Source organism: Synchiropus splendidus, chromosome 10 (genome assembly GCF_027744825.2).
Source record: "Synchiropus splendidus isolate RoL2022-P1 chromosome 10, RoL_Sspl_1.0, whole genome shotgun sequence".
NCBI lineage: Eukaryota > Metazoa > Chordata > Actinopteri > Syngnathiformes > Callionymidae > Synchiropus > Synchiropus splendidus.
The window spans coordinates 15,907,302-15,927,767 of NC_071343.1; the positions used below are offsets into that span (position 1 = coordinate 15,907,302).

At 44.1% G+C, this 20,466-nt stretch overlaps 3 gene segments (V, D, J or C); 2 read left to right on the forward strand and 1 right to left on the reverse strand.

The window, feature by feature from the left end:
• LOC128766475 (Ig kappa chain V region Mem5-like) overlaps positions 1-20,466 on the forward strand; it is a 49,470-nt gene that overhangs the window by 26,529 nt on the left and 2,475 nt on the right.
• On the forward strand, positions 4,617-7,383 carry LOC128766478 (Ig kappa chain V region Mem5-like). The segment is given in 4 exon segments: positions 4,617-4,668; positions 4,858-5,158; positions 5,978-6,012; positions 7,026-7,383. Coding segments are annotated over 4 exon segments (705 nt in total).
• Positions 14,027-16,799, reverse strand: LOC128766474 (Ig kappa chain V region Mem5-like). The segment is given in 4 exon segments: positions 14,027-14,451; positions 15,396-15,427; positions 16,258-16,564; positions 16,741-16,799. Coding segments are annotated over 4 exon segments (708 nt in total).

Sequence of the window (20,466 nt, forward strand, 5' to 3'; positions counted from 1 at the left end):
AACACAGTGAGTCAGTCAAGTGTGTGTGTCCTCAACACGTCCTGGTGTTTCCCCTCACACACTCACAGTCAAGAGTCTGGAGGGAAGCTTCAGTGGGAGCTCAGTGGCGCCCTCTGTTGAGGAAAGACTCTTGTGAATGTCAGTTATCATTTATTATGTTTCGATGTACAGACTTAAGATTTGCATTGTCCAATTCTTTACTTTTCTTAGAACATTGACAATGACAGGTTCATAATTCAGTTGTAGATTTGTGGGTAAAAGGCCAGTTTGTTTAACACGTCCACAAGGGTTTAATTTAATGTTGCATGACGTCAAACATTGAACTATCTGAGAAGCTGCAATGACGGAGGGTTGAGAGTCAAGTCATTTAATGGTACAATACTGCAAGACAACCGTCTTAAAGTGCTGGACTTTCATTGACAAAAATATTGGTTCCATGGTTAAACCCTGATAGTTTATCGATCATTGATCACCTGGCATGTTTTTTTCATTGTCTGTGTGATAGTCACTACAAGGAGACTGACTGACAAACTGCATTTAACTCCCAGACCTCTCTGTAGTCACCAAAGGTATAGGGTTCAAATGATCCCTCCTTCGTCCTTCGAGTGCCTTAAATGCAGTTATAATGAGAAACAAGGTCCATTATCTTTCAGGGAATGTGTACATTGAACAGTTCACTTATTCACAGAAACTTGCAGAATACTGAGAAATATCTAAATGTTGTTCACACATTTCACATCAGGATATAGTTTCATATTTATGGAAGTGGCACCAGAGTCATGTGTTTGGTCTTGCTACTGGAAGCATGCTCTCTATAGCTCCATGAAGGTCACTGCAGACTTAAAGTGCGTAAATAAATAAATAAATCATTATATATTTTGCTACATTTCCCACCCCTTTCTGGGCACATTTGAAACAAAGAGTTTTTCTGCACTTTGTTTCTGCAAATACGCTGGCAAAATAACAATAACAGTAGCTACAGTTTTTCACAAATGAATAGGGATTTTCTACAGGACTTTAAGCACAAGTGCACTTTGACCAAGATTCCTTTTAGTGGTGTGGCTCGGGATTTTTCCAATGAGCCAAGGGTGCCGTGCCTTGAAAAGGGTTGAAAAACACTGCTGCACACAACAGTTATCGTCCAACATAGTGTCAGGAAGGGTTTATCAGTTGAATAAAAAATGTATTAATTAAATAAAATTAAAAAAAAAACCTAAATTCCCATCCACTACTCGTATATTCAACTCCCGGATTTTCATGCCTGTTAAAAAGAGACCTTGCATGACTTTCTTCTCTTTTTGTCGCCTGCAATGCCGAATAAACTTGTGGCATATTCGCACCATAAATCTTTCAAAAACGTTCTGTTCTTTCATTCATTTTCTTTGAATCCAAATTGCATTATTTGGGAGCAAAAGTGGTGCCAGCGCCTCCTTCCATTATTCAGCCGTCCTCCGCTTGCCACAATGCAAGTGCAGATGAAACCTGTGTTACATGAATACGAACAAATGTCAGTTTTATATACCAGAGTCACAGTACAGGCTGTTATTTAACCTCAAAACAGGTGCAACGTCATCATTTACACTGCAAGGATGAGCATCGGGAAGGAGCATGGAGGACAAGCCCCGTCCTGGTATCCCGCTCCACTCGTTGGTTTTCTACTGCTTTCACAGAATAAATCAACAAATTCAAAAATAACCATGAAGTTAAACAGATGTTTTGAAAGTGGTTAGTGTAACACGTACAGGAGCCACTGAGCGACTCAGGTGAGTCACATTGACTGAATGATCTGGTGCTCATGAATGGAATAGAAAGAGAGAGGAGGAAAATGCAGAAGCTATTTCAACCCACCCACTGCTGACACAGCTGACGACAGTAACATAACGTGACGCCTCTGAAAACCAAGGAATTGTCATTTTAAGCTGCACCAGGTCAACCACAGCTGCTCCTCTGATGTGCAGACGGTCTCACATCATATACTGTCAGGAAGTTGTCTGTGGAACCAGATGCAGCACTGATCTTTGTCCACATCTATAGTCCAAAACTGGCATGAGCCGTGTTGCCACGCACAATGATTCTGACCATCATATGTGCAGATTAGTGTCACCCGGCAAAAGATAAGTGGATGAGGATGGATGACAGTTATGAGTTTATTCCAGAGATTTGCCGAAGGAAGTGTGTTGATGATGGTGACAGCAACCATAAAAGTGACCTTGTCGAACCGTCAGAAACACTTCAGTGTCATGTCCGCACTTTATTCTTTCCGTCCATTGTTGTTTTTCTTCCGCGTCCTGTTTCGCGCTTTTATTTTGTTACTCCCGGTTGTTGTTTCCGTTTCGTGTCTCCCGTCCAGCGCTGCAGGCAACGCAGCTGGCACTAGTCTCCTCGTCAGTCCTTCCATGGATATATTCCCTCCGTGCCAGCTCCGTTTGCCAGATGGTTGCTTCTCGCTCTGTTGAGGTAAACTCCTTCAAGACTTACATGCTCTCGATTTCCTCCCTGACATTTTCTAGATTTTCCAGCGTGCTTGAATCCCTATTCAGCCGTATCCTGAGTTCCCCGTTCTTCCTTGCTCCGCTTTCGTTTCTCCTTTACGCCATTCGGCCGGCGTGTGAGCTGTCTTACTTTTCATTTATATCTCCGACATGGTTCTTTGTGTGTGTGTTGTTTTTCTCCACCACCGAACTCTTCCTGTTTATTGCAACCTCGTGAGCTTAACTCCGCGTGTGTTTCTTATTGGCCTCACTTGTGTTTTCAGATTCTTCTCCAGTCCCTGCGTGTAGTTCCCGCCGCCTTTAGTTATAGTTTTTTGTCTGTCTACTTATTGTTTATTCATCAATTAAATCTTGTAATCTCATCTATCGTGCCCTCTGTCGGCCTGCACTTCCTGCACTCGGGTCCATTCCCTCGGAACCATGACACACGGAGGTGACTTCAGTCTATTGTTCACTTTCCTCTCCTCTGCATCTAAAATGGAATACAATGACACAATTGGATTCAGTGGCTTAATGGAGCAATTGATTTAAAATTCAGAGAGCACAATCTGCTCTTTGTCATAAACACATTATATTATGTTTGAAATCAAATAGATGCAAAACCAACATAGGTATAGATTGACTTTGTGAATGTTGCCATTCATGGAGTCAGAGCAGAACATTGGTGTCTGTGGGAGCTTCATGGAATGCAGTGATCACAGCATGCTGTACCAACCAGTAGGCAGAGTAGGAGCCTGCTGGCCCATGATAATGTTCTGCGTCTCCCCATCCACTCAGAGGTCCAAGGTCAATATATTACGGGTTGAAAACAGAGAGCAAACAAAATGTTTAAAGAGGAATTTAGAGCATGGTGAGATCTGTGGTCAGAAAAGCAGGTTGACTAAAACTTCATCAAGAGTTTTCTCCAGAGTCCTTCCTGTCGATCACATCAGAAGCAGAAGTTTCCATTTGAACTTGATATGTTTAGAACAGAGAGCTGAGTGAGGTCACAGCTCAGTGGAGCCACCTGCTGTCCCTGTTCATGCTGAGTGATTCAGAGCAGGAAGTGAAATTTCAAGACCAACATGCTTCATCAGACTCAAATCCCAGGAATGACCTGAAGTGACACTTGTAACTTTTAAAATCACAGATCACTGTGGAGACACGGGTCCATCATGATGTTTGTTTGGGTCCAATATTGAGTGATGGGGCTGAACACAGTGAAAACGAAGGCAGGAGACTGACCTGAATGGAGAAAATGAGATCAGCAATGATGAACAATATGATGGAGAGGGGAGCGGTAATCGCTCTTTGTTGCTCTTGAAATGTCTGAAGTGCTGGGAAACTATTTTGTCATGTAATTCCTTAATGATGAGCAGCAGTACAGTCAGCACAGTTTTGAATTATCTCTTCGCTTGATAATCCTTCAGTAAATAAAGGGAAAAAAAGGCAAAACAACAAAGATATATTGTTCAGCAGGGCGTCAGCAGGAGGTGACCTCCAGAGTAGGAGGATCCATCTATGGGCAGTGAAAGATGAAAATGTTTTGATTTGGTTTTCCTCAAACCAGGGTCGAATGATGAAGTTCTGAACTTTGCTGGGCATGGGTTGATGAAAAAAATGGGGTTTCCTGCTCTTCTTGTCAGTGAGGAGAAAGAAATCAAAAGTGCACAAATCATTTCATAATGAAACTCAGATAATAGACTCCTGCTGCAACGCTAAATAACCATCAGCACCTGTTTGAATTCTGCTGGATCAGCACCAATGACATTCATCAGTCTCAACTCACTTGACCTGAGCTCCAGCAGGGATGTGTTTTTCAACTTAAATACTCAGCTTTTCTGCATTGTGAACTTGGTGAGAGGAGGAAGCAGGTCATAAACTCCTGGATCAACTCAGGATGTGGGACACAGTCATTGTTCGTCTATAACATGGATTTAAAGAATTTACTTCATATCTTCCCTCTGTGAGTTTCCGTCCTGAGGCTGTGTGAAAGCTGCAGTGAGGGGAAACACCAGGACATGTTGAGGACACACACACTTGACTGACTCACTGTGTTTGCATGTGTGTCCTTCCTCTCTGCTGGCGGCTCTTAAGAGCTCCCAGTTGATCACTGAGTGTCCACAAGACGCCGCCGCCACCACAATGATGATGTCACTGAGTCCACTGCTGCTCACCCTGGGCCTCCTTGTTCACGGTGAGACTCTTCTGGAGACTTTGACAAGCAGCTTCAGCAGCAGCTTCACCTTCTGCTGTGATGGAGAGAGACTGAAAGAAGCAGCTTCCACCTTCATCCTTCTCTTCTCTGTCTTCAAGAAATGATGCTTCTGTCTTCATGTTGATCGCACTGGACTTGACTCCACAACTCTTCTTCTATGTTTTCCAGGTTCATCAGGAGACATCGTCCTGACTCAGACTCCTGGATCTCAGTCTGTAGCTCCAGGACAGACTGTCTCCATCACTTGTAGAACAAGCGCATATGTTAGCAACGAACTCGCGTGGTATCTTCAGAAACCTGCTGAAGCTCCTCAACTCCTCATTTATGACTCTACAACCCGTTGGTCTGGAGTTCCAGATCGTTTCAGTGGACAAGGATCAGGGACACAGTTCACTCTGACCATCAGCAGAGTCCAGCCTGAAGATGCAGGAGTTTACTATTGTATGCAGGATTACAGTTCCCCGTTCACACAGTGAAACAAGGTCGTACAAAAACCTCCGTCAGCTGGAGAGGAACTGATCCGACTGAAGTGGAGACACTTCACAGCTCACATCAGTCATTCATGACAAGAAAAACTCTCAATGGTTTATTTTATTATGATTGTTGTTGTTATAATTATTATTATCATATATGATATGATGCATATTAACAAGAAAATCTGGTCAGAAAAACATCCCTGAGTGAGTGAATGAAAAAATATTTCCTTCACTCTCATCTCATCCTTCGACATACATTTCCATTGACAGCTACATTCCATAAACCATGAGCATCAAACTGCTGTTCAACCAACAGTGAGTGAACACAATGACTCTCAACTCAAAAGGTTTCAGCAAATTGACTGTGTCATGGTTGGCTCAGGTGAACAGAAGTGCTAGATTGCAACTGGTTCACAGAAGACTCGGCAATGGCAAGGTAAAATTTAACAAGACTTAATGTACAATAAACAATAAAAAATAAAAGGGTACAGGCAGCAAATGAAGAACTAAAGACGTCGCTATCCAAGACGTGGAGCAAGGGAAACACTCAAGGATGGGGGAACAGAAAAGAGGCGAATTGCACTCAGATAAACTCCTTTGACCTCCTCAAGTCTGAACGTTAGACGACATGAGAGGAGAAAACTGCAACATCTCTCTGTCTGATGAGGAGAACATGCTTCAGCAGCAACATGTCTGCAAGTGAGGAAGAGAGAAGCAAGAGCAGTTCCTGCTTCACTGTCAGTCTGATTCTAGTCACTTTGTGTGGCAGAGGTTTTTGTAGCACGACTGGCTGACTTTGTGTCACTGTGGCGCACGTTCGGAGGAGGAACCAGACTGGAGGTTGGAAGTAAGTGCTCACTCTCACACTTGTTTTTACTCAGAAATAGAAACTAGATGTGAAGTTTTGATTGAAAATTCAGGAGTCAAAAAGGAGAATTTCAAAGTGGAACATGAGAATTTGAGGCAGCAAATAGTGAATCTAGTATTCAGGAGACGAGTGGACAATCAAAGAGTCAAAGAGAGAATGAGTTGATGTGAGTTTAGATTCAAGTGTGAAATGATGACAACAGAGATCAATAAAGAAGAGTGAAGGACGAGAGGAAAGCTAGAATTTACACGTCACATGATGACAAACAGATATGAACATAAACAAGTAAAGGAGGTGATAAAAGTCAGACAAAAATGATTCAGTATTGATTCAAAATCCAGTATTTTCATCTCTGAGGTTCAACAGATTTCTGTTAGTTTCTTCATTAATTTAACGTGTGATCTTCAGAATGCAAATGTACATTTTTGCCCTCCTTCTTGAAACAAAAGACCTCTTCCCTCTCAATGTTCTCTCCCTCCTCTTGTCTCAACAATGATAGTCGAAAAGTTTTCACATGTTGAGCTTAAATTCTGTTCTTTAAAATTTAATTTCTTTCTTTGGAGTTTTTACAATGTGAAAAATGACAGAGAGTAGAGGAGTGAGACAGTGGGAGTGAAGGATGATTATATCAGTCCACTTCTCTGCCTCAATCCCACCATCACTGGTTTCATCCTCTCATCCTGCAGCAGTTCTCCCTCCCCTCATCTCTCCTTCTCTCCAACCTCTCTAACTTCCCACCAACCCAATCATAGCGTTTCCTTCCTTTTCTCCTCGTTTCAGGCTCCCTCCCACTTCTCCTTCCATCCTCTCAGCCTCTCCAAATATTTGTAAATTTCCATTCATCCTTCTTCATTCTCACCTCATACATCTCCACTTCCTTCCTCTCTCCCTCCTGTCTCTCCCCTCTTCTCTACCCTCCCCTTCCCTCCTCCCCCTTCCTTCACCTGTGTGATGAGAAACTTCCATGATCTAAGGTGACCACTGTCTCCCAGGTGACCTCCAGCCCACCCTGACCGTGCTGCCCCCCTCCAGCCAGGAGCTGCAGCAAGAGAAGGCCACGTTGGTGTGTCTGGCCAACAAGGGCTTCCCGTCAGGCTGGACTCTGTCCTGGAAGGTGGACGGCCAGAGCAGGAAGGGGAGCCAGAGCCCCGGGCTGCTGGGGAAGGACGGCCACTACAGCTGGACCAGCACCCTGACCATCCCTGCTGACCAGTGGAGGACGCTGGGCTCTGTGACCTGTGAGGCCACCCAGGGCTCCCAGACTCCAGTCTCAGAGACACTGAGGAGACAGCAGTGTTCCCAGTCCTGAGCAGACCGGCCTGGACTCCAGCAGCTCTCTGCTTCTGTCCCTCGCTCACTCTGTGACCACATGTTCACTCTTTTGTTTCTTGGATCACTTCATGACAATAAAGACGTCTTCATCACATCTTTGGCTTCAACTCTGTTCAGTCGCGTCTGAATCTGATCTCTAAGATGAGATAAGAAAAGCCTTTATTGGTCTCACAGGTGAGAAAGATCATCATTCCAGCAGCTCAGTGACGACAACAGAGCAGCCACAGAAAACACGTCAAGAAAACAAACATCAACAAAATATGGAAACTAACTAATAATAATAATAATGATAATAATAATAATAACAATAATAACAATAATAATAATGATAATAATACGATTTTGGAAACTGAAATGTGAGTGTTGTTGTGATGAAATTTTCATTATTGTGAGTCAGTTCCACTTGAATAGAGTTTCTTCCTCTTGATTCTTTTCCAAACCACCAACAGCAAAGTGAGATATTGATGAACGTCACTGAGAACATCATCAGCAAATCATGTCCAACATTATCAGAGAAATGAAATCAATCTGAATATTTTTTCTGAACTGGTGTCGTCTCAGTTTACATGAGACTTAAGTGACGAATCAGCAGAAATATTGATGGTTGAGAGGAGCGTGAGATGGAAAAACTGATAAATGATCAAAAGTGTTTTTAAAAAAAAGTGAAGTGTGAAAATGTGAAGTGAAAAAAATTGTCAAAGTCTGAACATGAGCTAAGTGTCTCCACTTGTGTGCAGCAGTGGAGTCAGATCAGTTCCTGTCCAGCTGACGGAGGTTTTTGTACGACCTTGTTTCACTGTGTGAGCGGGTAAGTGCGACTCTGCTGACAATAATAAACTCCTGCATCTTCAGGCTGGACTCTGCTGATGGTCAGAGTGAACTGTGTCCCTGATCCTTGTCCACTGAAACGATCTGGAACTCCAGACCAACGGGTTGTAGAGTCATAAATCAGGAGTTTAGGAGCTTCAGCAGGTTTCTGAAGATACCAGTGGAGCCAGCTGCTAACGTCTGAGCTTGTTCTACAAGTGATGGAGACAGTCTGTCCTGGAGCTACAGACTGAGATCCAGGAGTCTGAGTCAGGACGATGTCTCCTGATGAACCTGGAAAACATAGAAGAAGAGTTGTGGAGTCAAGTCCAGTGTGATCAACATGAAGACAGAAGCATCATTTCTTGAAGACAGAGAAGAGAAGGATGAAGGTGGAAGCTGCTTCTTTCAGTCTCTCTCCATCACAGCAGAACGTGAAGCTGCTGCTGAAGCTGCTTGTCAAAGTGTCCAGAAGAGTCTCACCGTGAACAAGGAGGCCCAGGGTGAGCAGCAGTGGACTCAGTGACATCATCATTGTGGTGGCGGCGTCTTGTGGACACTCAGTGATCAACTGGGAGCTCTTAAGAGCCGCCAGCAGAGAGGAAGGACACACATGCAAACACAGTGAGTCAGTCAAGTGTGTGTGTCCTCAACATGTCCTGGTGTTTCCCCTCACACACTCACAGTCAAGATTCTGGAGGGAAGCTTCAGTGGGAGCTCAGTGGCGCCCTCTGTTGAGGAGAGTTGAGCAAACAACAAACTTAAAAAAAAAAAAACACGGCTCAAATAAACTACATTTGTTCATCTGCTTCTTTGGAGAAGAGCTTCTGTTTCTCTTCTTGCTTTTTAATGGGCTGGAGATTTGTCTGCCTTGACTCAGGTTTCTGTAGCCGTTGTGAAAGTGGAGCTCCAAGACATTAAGATTTAGAAAAATAAATCAATCAATAAATCCACTCTAAGACCAGTCCCCACGAAGAAGTCCCACCAAAAACAACTAGGTCGGGGGAGTAGAATCTGGAAGTGAATAAAACGGAAAAAATGCTCTTCAGACAGGATCAGGAGCTTGACTTGGAGAAATGTACACATCTGCAGATCATCATAATCGTGACAACGCAGCTGATGAAGGGTTCTCCGCAGACATCAACAAAGACTGAGCGCCACTGCTGCATCAAGTTACGTACGACTTCGTCATCGTATATAATGTTGTTAGACCATCTTCCCGTCTGGGGGCAGCTGGTTTACCTCCACTGAAGCTGAAGCTTTTCCATCAGATGCTGTCAATAACTGTAACGCGTTACTTAGTAACGCAATAGTCCCAACACTGCTGATGACCATGAATGAGGAGTGAGAACAGAGTGTCCAGATCCTCCACCTAAATCTCGAGAGAGCACCATGGCGCAGGAGCAAGGAGCCCTGCAGTTGCTTCTGCACCCACCTGACCTCCACCTGGCTCCAGGCCATGCTGGGGTAGAACAGATAGCCTCGTGATTGGCTCAAACATTTGACAACAATCTTACATTTTTCAGTCTCAAACTCACGTGGATGAGCTGTTTAGTTCCTGTTGTGGGGTGCTATATCCTAACATGAAGAAGAACATGGTAACTTCTGAGTTTGAAACTCAGATCTTAGCCTGATGGACCCAACCATCACACACTGCTTTGCACCATACTGGCAGTTTACATGGCGTTGTTTTCTTCCAAGAAGCGTCACGCAAGATTTCCAGAGTTGAACAACTGAGGAAAGTTGCTCTGCCAAGGCGATTGTTTAAGATAAGTCGTCAATTCTTCAACAAAATAGTTCAATTTAAAACTGAATAAGGTTAGGTCTGGGGGAGGAGAAGAATTGAAGCCGGTACCTTCCCCTACCATCTTGGGACTGGCAAACAGGCCTCCTGGAGTGTCCGCCTCCTTCGTCTTCATCTGTGGACCAGGTTTTTGGAGACGTAATAAATCACCTGACTCTGGTAAGCTATCATCGGATTTCAGACTTTATGAAGCAATAATGTCATAAAGGGGCAACATCTTGATGGGGGTCTGACTGGATCATGGAAGACTTCAACATTTGTAACACAACGTCACATGATGTAACATCAGGAAAGTTGGATTTGGACACAAGTAGCTCTTTATAATTTAGTCCAAACATGAGCAGTCGGGTGTTGGCGGAAAGAGTAAATACAATATTATTTTTAACAAAATCCGGGCACGTTTTTCACCTGACAGGTGCTCAGTAACACGGGACCATGCTGATCCAAACTCTGGTCAATCCTGGGACACCTGCACACACCTCAATACAGGACTGTGGCACCACGTCGGGACTTCACACAGCCTGATCTGCAGAGAACATGCACTACTTATGTGTGTGTGGCGCTTGCCCTGACTAACAAAGTGCTTTTGAGGGATTTTGAAGAAGGAGAGATCTGTGGTCAGTGAAGCCGGACGACTGACTCTTCCTCAACAGACCTACTGTCAGAAGCAGAAGCTTCTACTTGATATATTTAGAACAGAGAGCTGAGCCAGGTCACAGCTCAGTGAAGCCACCTGCTGTCCCTGTTCATGCTGAGTGACTCGGAGAAGGAAGTGAGAGTTTTAGACCAACCTGCTTCATCACACGCAAATCAGAGGAATGACCTGACAATTTTAACTGTTGTTGGAGACTGAAAATGACAGTTTTTAGTTCATCATCATTTGTAAAATAATAATGATTACAGGTGTCAGCCAAGATTCCTGCCAAAAAGGGGAGAAACAATGAGAAAGGTTCATCCGTTCACATCAGCCCCACTCAGTTGACTGAAGGCTGTGGAGGAGTCTGCAAGCCAAGAGGGTCATAACAGCACCACTTCGGCTCCTGCTGGCCTCATGAACCGGCTCCAGTGAACTGAAGGAACAGATGGAAAACAATGTTTCCAATCCGAAAAAAATGGCTTTATTGTTTCCCATGTAAATCTTTCCCAATATGTACAGTATATATAAACAACATAGAATGTGACCACACATTTTGTGTGAGTCAGATCATCTTCAGTTCTTGTTTTACATTTGTACAGTAATCAGAGAGTTTTTCTGGAGCTCTGCTCATCTCAGGATTTCAGACAAACACCTGTCTTTCACTGTTTCAGTGTGTGTGTTTAGTTGCTTTATCTAGACATCAACAGTGTCTTCGTGTGGTTGTTGTTTTGACCTTCTTTGTCTGGAAAACTTCAGAAAAACATCTGTTTCAGCTGTGAGCTTCAGTGACAGAAACCAGTAAAGAGAGAGTTCAACAGCAGACATCAGTGAAACACACAATCTGCACCAATGACATCTGTAGTTTTCAGTTTCAGTGTATTTACATGCCGGATACGTTCACTGTGAACATGTACTGGTCTCAGAAACACTTGACCGTGAGTGAACACTTGATCGTTTTAATGCCGTTTGAGTCCAAATATCGTCAGACAGGAACTCGACCAGAATGAACAAAACAAACAAACAACCAAACAAACCCTCCAGCCGTGGCCTGTTGAAGACAGGTTTGGACACCTCTGGACGAGAGCCTTCGCTCTTGGATGTGTCACCAGAACCCTGTTCAGGCACTGAAGACAAACCCAGGAACCCAGCAGGGGGCAGTGTAGCCTACTATAAAATGATGGGTGCAGTGACTCATGCCCCATTTTTTCATGCACAGGAGGAAGTTACAGTCAAGTTAATAGTTAAAAAACGTCAGAGAGTTGAAATAAAGATTTGTTCATTCAAAGAATTATCTACTGAGCGAGAGTGAGTGTTTGATTGCGGTTTATCATCGGCATCTTTTTGTTTCTTTAGTCCCCCTAATGGGACAATAGAGAGGAGTTAGACCCCGGTGGACATGACACCAGGCCTGCAACCTGTGGTGTACTGTAACTACCACGCTGCTTACTGGATGCACTGAAGGCTGTTGGAGAATTTGCCATCAGTTTTCAATGTGATTTCCGTGATCCTATTTTGTGCCTTTCTCACCTTCACTTCCACCAATGGGAGTTAGGCTGGCACATCAGATCTCCTGCTGGATCCCCAGGACACATGCAGGATTTCTTGGCTGTTCTTCAGGTTCTCCTCACTGTCACTGTCGTTGTCTCATGACAAACTCCTATTGGGTTTTCGCATCTTCATAAGTCACCAGTGACAAGCAGAGAACGGAATGGTGACCTCACTTCGGCAAAGTTTCACCTCGAGGAGTCATACTTATCTCTCTAGTTGGGGCATAGCTGTTGCACGAAGCCTCCAGAGTTCTGAGCACGCTGATCACTGTTGGAGACTCTGTTTCACGAAGCCTCACTAGGACATCACTACCTATATGTAGCCATTATTCAGAGTGGAAAATGGAGGATGAGTCATGAATGAGCCCCTTGTTATATAGTAGGCAGCACTGCCCCCTGCTGGGTGGCGAGCTTTTGGTTTTGTCTCCAGACACAAAGAGATTATTTATTCTTGTTTGTGATGATAAAGAAATATTGTATAGACTGTAACATAGCAGCAGTAATCTATTACAGTCAACAACGAAGGGTTGAGGAATTATATTGGTTTCATTACATCATAAAGATCTAAGACTTCTGTTGGATTTGCACAAATGAAACTCATTAACTACAACTGACTTGTCAGTAAACTCTGCTCTTCCTCTCATCAGTTTTTCACATGAGATACACAGTATTTTAGGAAAAGAAGGCTGAAGCTGATGATTGGAGGAAATAGTGAGTGTTTGAAAGCTGCAGTGAGGGGAAGCACCAGGACATGTTGAGGACACACACACTTGACTGACTCACTGTGTTTGCATGTCTGTCCTTCCTCTCTGCTGGCGGCTCTTAAGAGCTCCCAGTTGATCACTGAGTGTCCACAAGACGCCGCCACCAAAATGATGATGTCACTGAGTCCACTGCTGCTCACCCTGGGCCTCCTTGTTCACGGTGAGACTCTTCTGGACACTTTGACAAGCAGCTTCAGCAGCAGGACCTTCTGCTGAGATGGAGAGAGACTGAAAGAAGCAGCTTCCACCTTCATCCTTCTCTTCTCTGTCTTCAAGAAATGATGCTTCTGTCTTCATGTTGATCACACTGGACTTGACTCCACAACTCTTCTTCTATGTTTTCCAGGTTCATCAGGAGACATCGTCCTGACTCAGACTCCTGGATCTCAGTCTGTAGCTCCAGGACAGACTGTCTCCATCACTTGTAGAACAAGCTCAGACGTTAGCAGCTGGCTCCACTGGTATCTTCAGAAACCTGCTGGAGCTCCAAAACTCCTCATTTATCGCTCTTCAACCCGTTGGTCTGGAGTTCCAGATCGTTTCAGTGGACAAGGATCAGGGACACAGTTCACTCTGACCATCAGCAGACTCCAGCCTGAAGATGCAGGAGTTTATTATTGTCAGCAGGGTAGCACTTACCCGTTCACACAGTGAAACAAGGTCGTACAAAAACCTCCGTCAGCTGGAGAGGAACTGATCTGACTCCACTGCTGCACACGAGTGGAGACACTTCACATCAGCTCGTGTTCAGACTGAAGAACTATGACAATTTATTTCACCTCACATTTACACTTTGAACACTTTTGACCATTTATTAGTTTTTCATTTCAGTTTCCAAAATCTTCTGCTCACATTTTCTACATTTCCTCACATTCTTCACATCAACTGCTGTTTGACTCTTTTGACTTGTGACAACAACTTATTATTATTATTATTATGTTAGTTTTCTTGACTTGTTTTCTGTGGCTGCTCTGTTGACGTCACTGAGCTGCTGGAATGATGATCTTTCTCACCTGTGAGACTTATAAAGGCTTTTCTTATCTCATCTTAGAGATCAGATTCAGACGCGACTGAACAGAGTTGAAGCCAAAGATGTGATGAAGACGTCTTTATTGTCATGAAGTGATCCAAGAAACAAAAGAGTGAACATGTGGTCAGAGAGTGAGCGAGGGACAGAAGCAGAGAGCTGCTGGAGTCCAGGCCGGTCTGCTCAGGACTGGGAACACTGCTGTCTCCTCAGTGTCTCTGAGACTGGAGTCTGGGAGCCCTGGGTGGCCTCACAGGTCACAGAGCCCAGCGTCCTCCACTGGTCAGCAGGGATGGTCAGGGTGCTGGTCCAGCTGTAGTGGCCGTCCTTCCCCAGCAGCCCGGGGCTCTGGCTCCCCTTCCTGCTCTGGCCGTCCACCTTCCAGGACAGAGTCCAGCCTGACGGGAAGCCCTTGTTGGCCAGACACACCAACGTGGCCTTCTCTTGCTGCAGCTCCTGGCTGGAGGGGGGCAGCACGGTCAGGGTGGGCTGGAGGTCACCTGGGAGACAGTGGTCACCTTAGATCATGGGTGTTTCTCATCACACAGGTGAAGGAAGGAGGAGGAGGGAAGGGGAGGGTAGAGAAGAGGGGAGAGACAGGAGGGAGAGAGGAAGGAAGTGGAGATGTATGAGGTGAGAATGAAGGAAGGAGAACATAAAGGAAAATTTACAATTAACTTGGAGATGTTGAGAGGATGGAAGGAGAAGTGGGAGGGAGCCTTAAACAAGAGGAGAAAAGGAAGGACGTGGTGGTGTTGGAGAGAAGGAGAGATGAGGGGAGGGAGAACTGCTGCAGGATGAGAGGATGAAACCAGTTATGGTGGGATTGAGGCAGAGAAGTGGACTGATATAATCACCCTGAACTCCTTCTGTCTCACTCCTCTACTCTCTTTTTAAAAGCATAAAAAAACTACAAATGAAGAAGTGAAAGATCAAAGAAGAGAATTTGAGATGAAAATGTGAAAACCTTTCTTCAATGATTCCTGAGACAAGAGGAAGAGAACATCAATGAAGGGGAGAGGTCTTTGTTCCATAAAGGAGGGCAAAATTTACATTTCAGTTGAAAAACAGCTTTTAAAGATCAAACATTAAATTAATGAGAAACTAATAGAAATCTGTTGAACCTCAGTCACAAAAATTCTGATTTTTGAATGAATACTGAAACTTTTTTTTTTTTACTATTCAATTCCTTCACTTTTTTATATATATTTTTGTCAAGATCAGTTCATGCTTGAATCTAAACGCACATCAACTCATTCTCTTCTTAACTCTTTGCGTTTGTCCACTCGTCTCCTGAAGACTCGATTCACTATTTGCTGCTTCAAATTCTCGCGTTCCACTTTGAAATTCTCCTTTTTTCCTTTTTGACTCATGAATTTTCAATCAAAACTTAACATCTAGTTTCTATTTCTGAGTAAAAACAAGTGTGAGAGTGAGCACTTACTTCCAACCTCCAGTCTGGTTCCTCCTCCGAACGTGCGCCACAGTGACACAAAGTCAGCCAGTCGTGCTACAAAAACCTCTGCCACACAAAGTGACTAGAATCAGACTGACAGTGAAGCAGGAACTGCTCTTGCTTCTCTCTTCCTCACTTGCAGACATGTTGCTGCTGAAGCATGTTCTCCTCATCAGACAGAGAGATGTTGCAGTTTTCTCCTCTCATGTAGTCCAACGTTCAGACTTGAGGAGATCATTTCCTTCACGTGTCCTCAGCCCATCTTAAGCGTCTCTCCAACCAGGACTCAGCAGCAGTCTAAAACATACACGTTCATGTACTACGACAGAATATCTGTTCAAAAGGACACAATATTCAGAAGAAGGTCTGAAGCTGATGATCAAATCATGAATCTGCATTGATAAGAAACCAACATTGATTCAATCAATACTCATTTATGGGTCACTGAACCTGTGTGGACAGAAACAGAAACTAAAGCTGAAGCAACTTCAACAACTAAAACAACAATCAGTCGACTTGTTGAAACCTGAGTTGAGAGTCATTGTGTTCACTCACTGTAGGTGGAACAGCAGTTTGATGCTCATGGTTTATGGAATGTAGCTGTCAATGGAAATGTTTGTCAAAGGATGAGATGAGAGTGAAGGAGATTTTCATTCAATCAGAAACATTTTTTAGACCATGTTTTGTTATTTTTATAATAATAATAATCAAGAAATTTGAACTATTGACAGTTTCTAATGTCATGAATGACTGATGTGACCTGTCAAGTGTCTCCACTCATGTGCAGCAGTGGAGTCAGATCAGTTCCTCTCCAGCTGACGGAGGTTTTTGTACGACCTTGTTTCACTGTGTGAACGGGTAACTGTAATGCTGCTGACAATAATAAACTCCTGCGTCTTCAGGCTGGACTCTGCTGATGGTCAGAGTGAACTGTGTCCCTGATCCTTGTCCACTGAAACGATCTGGAACTCCAGACATACGGGTTGGAGAGCTCTCCATGTCAATTAGGAGTTTAGGAGCTTCAGCAGGTTTCTGAAGATACCAGGCGAGTTCGTTGCTAACACCAGAGCTTGTTCTGCAAGTGATGGAGACAGTCTGTCCTGGAGCTACAGACTGAGATCCAGGAGTCTGAGTCAGGACGATGTCTCCTGACGAACCTGGAAAACATAGAAGAAGAGTTGTGGAGTCAAGTCCAGTGTGATCAACATGAATCATTTCTTGAAGACAGAGAAGAGAAGGATGAAGGTGGAAGCTGCTTCTTTCAGTCTCTCTCCATCACAGCAGAAGGTCCTGCTGCTGAAGCTGCTTGTCACAGTCTCCAGAAGAGTCTCACCGTGAACAAGGAGGCCCAGGGTGAGCAGCAGTGGACTCAGTGACATCATCATTGTGGTGGCGGCGTCTTGTGGACACTCAGTGATCAACTGGGAGCTCTTAAGAGCCGCCAGCAGAGAGGAAGGACACACATGCAAACACAGTGAGTCAGTCAAGTGTGTGTGTCCTCAACATGTCCTGGTGCTTCCCCTCACACACTCACAGTCAAGAGTCTGGAGGGAAGCTTCAGTGGGAGCTCAGTGGCGCCCTCTGTTGAGGACAGACTCAGTTATCATCTATTATATTTGTTTTTCATCTACATTAACCAGAAAATGACAGGTTCATAATTCAGTGGTAGATTTGTAGGTTAAAGGCCAGTTTGTTTAGTACGCCCACAAGGGTTTGATTTAATGTTCCATGACGTCAACCGTTGAACTATCTGGGAAGCTGCAATGACTGAGGGTTGAGAGTCCAGTCATTTGATGGTACAATACTGGAAGACAATCGCCTTAAAGTGCTGAACATTTTATTTTATTGAAAATATCTCAATGGTTCCACCCTGAAAAGGGTCTCAGTCCACTTCAAGGTTTGCGACTATTCTGCCATGTTTTTTTTTTTTTTAATGGCTGTGTCATAAGTCACCACTGAGAAATGCAGTTATAATGAGAAACAAGGTCATGAATTTAGTTCCATTATCTTTTAGGGAATGTGTAAGCAGTTCACTTACTCACAGAAACTTGCTGAAGTCGAATGAAAAAAAAAAAAAAATCAATAAATGAAAAACTACACCTGAATTTGCATCCAGTGGTCTTATGTTCCCCTCCCGACAAAACACCCAGATTTTCATATCTGTTAAAAAGAGACCTTGCATGACTTTCTTCTCTTTGTGTCACCTGCAATGCCGAATAAACCTGTGACACATTTGCACCATACATCTTTCAAAAAGCTTCTCTTGTTTTGTCCATTCTCTTTGAATCCAAATTATATGGGAGCAAAAGTGGTGCCAGCGCCTCCTTCCATTATTCAGCCGTCCTGGTTAGTGGTTAGTGTAACATGTACAGGAGCCACTGATCAACTCAGGTGAGTCACATTGACTGAATAATCCAAGTAAGAATGATCTGGTGCTCATGAATGGAATAGAAAGGGAGAGGAGGAAAATGCAGAAGCTATTTCAGCCCACTCACGGCAGACACAGCTGACGACAGTAACATAACATGACGCCTCAGAAAACCAAAGAAATGTCATTTTAAACTGCACCAAGTCAACCACAGCTGCTCCTCTGATGTGAAGACAGTCTCACATCATATACAGTCAGGAAGTTGTCTGTGGAACCAGATGCAGCAGTGATCTTTGTCCATGTTTGCGGTGAATATAGGCCAAAACTGGCATGAGCCGTGTTGCCACTCATAATGATTCTGACCATCATATGTGCAGATTACTGCGACCCGGCAAAAGATAAGTGGATGAGGATGGATGGAAGCTATGAGTTTATTCCAGAGAGTTGCCAAAGGAATTGTGCTGATGATGGTGACAGCAACCATAAAAGTGACCTGGTAAAACCATCAGAAAGACTTCAGAGTGTCATGTCCACACTTCATTCTTTTCGTTCATTGTTGTTTTTCTTCCGCGTCCTGTCTCGCGCTTTTATTTTGTTACTCTCGGTTGTTGTTTCCGTTACCTGTCTCCTGTCCAGAGCTACAGGCAACTCAGCTGGCGCTCATCTCCTCGTCAGTCCTTCCATGGATATATTCCCTTGGACGCCAGCTCCGTTTGCCAGATGGTTGCTTCTCGCTCTGTTGAGGTAAACTCAATCAAGACTTACATGCTCTTGATTTCCTGCCTGACATTTTCTAGATTTTTCTGCGCACTTGAATCCCTATTCAGCCGTATCCTGAGTTCCCCGTTCTTTCTTGCTCCGCTTTCGTTTCTCCTTTACGCCATTCAGTCCACGTGTGAGCTGTTTTAGGGACTCACTTTTCATTTATATCGCCGACATAGTTTACTCTTTGTGTCTGTGTGTTTTTCTCATGCAAAACCAACATAGGTATAGATTGACGTTGTGAAAGTTGCCATTCATGGAGTCAGAGCAGAACATTGGCGGCTATGGGAGCTTCATGGAATGCAGTGATCACAGCATGCTGTACCAACCAGGAGGCAGAGGAGGAGCCTGCTGGCCCATGATAATGTTCTGCATCTCCCCATCCACTCAGAGGTCCAAGGTCAATGTATTACGCCATGGGAGTGTGGATGGGTTGAAAACAGAGAGCAAACAAAATGTTTAAAGAAGAATTTAGAGCATGGTGAGATCTGTGGTCAGAAAAGCAGGTTGACTAAAACTTCATCATGAGTTTTCTCCAGAGTCCTTCCTGTCGATCACATCAGAAGCAGAAGTTTCCACTTGAACTTGATATGTTTAGAACAGAGAGCTGAGTGAGGTCACAGCTCAGTGGAGCCACCTGCTGTCCCTGTTCATGCTGAGTGACTCGGAGCAGGAAGTGAAAGTTCTAGACGAACCTGCTTCATCAGACTCAAATCCCAGGAATGAACTGAAGTGACAGTTGTAACTTTTAAAATCACAGATCACTGTGGAGACACGGGTCGATCATGTTTGTTATGAGTTGAGTGATGGGGATGAACACAGTCAAAACGAAGGCAGGAGACTGACCTGAATGGAGAAAATGAGATGAGCAATGATGAACAATATGATGGAGAGGAGAGCGGTATTCGCTCTTTGTTGCTCTTGAAATGTCTGAAGTGCTGGGAAACTATTTTGTCATGTAATCCCTTAATGATGAGCAGCTTCATGGAAAACAGTACAGTCAGCACAGTTTCGAATTATCTCTTCGCTTGATAATCCTTCAGTAAATAAATGGAAAAAAAGGCAAAACAACAAAGAGAAACAAAGATATATTGTTCAGCAGGGCGTCAGCAGGAGGTGACCTCCAGAGTTGGAGGATCCATCTATGGGCAGTGAAAGATGAAAATGTTTTGATTTGGTTTTCCTCAAACCAGGGTCGAATGATGAAGTTCTGAACTTTGGTGGGCATGGGTTGATGAAAAAAATGGAGTTTCCTGCTCTTCTTGTCAGTGAGGAGAAAGAAATCAAAAGTGCACAAATCATTTCATGATGAAAATCTGATAATAGACTCCTGCTGCAACGTTGAATAACCATCAGCATCTGTTTGAATTCTGCTGGATCAGCACCAATGACATTCATCAGTCTCAACTCACTTGACTTGAGCTCCAGTAGGGATGTGTTCTTCAACTTAAATACTCAGCTTTTCTGCATTGTGAACTTGGTGAGAGGATGAAGCAGGTCATAAACTCCTGGATCAACTCAGGATGAGGGACACAGTCATTGTTCGTCTATAACATGGATTTAAAGAATTTACTTCATATCTTCCCTCTGTGAGTTTCCGTCCTGAGGCTGTGTGAAAGCTGCAGTGAGGGGAAACACCAGGACATGTTGAGGACACACACACTTGACTGACTCACTGTGTTTGCATGTGTGTCCTTCCTCTCTGCTGGCGGCTCTTAAGAGCTCCCAGTTGATCACTGAGTGTCCACAAGACGCCGCCGCCACCACAATGATGATGTCACTGAGTCCACTGCTGCTCACCCTGGGCCTCCTTGTTCACGGTGAGACTCTTCTGGAGACTTTGACAAACAGCTTCAGCAGCAGCTTCACCTTCTGCTGTGATGGAGAAAGACTGAAAGAAGCAGCTTCCACCTTCATCCTTCTCTTCTC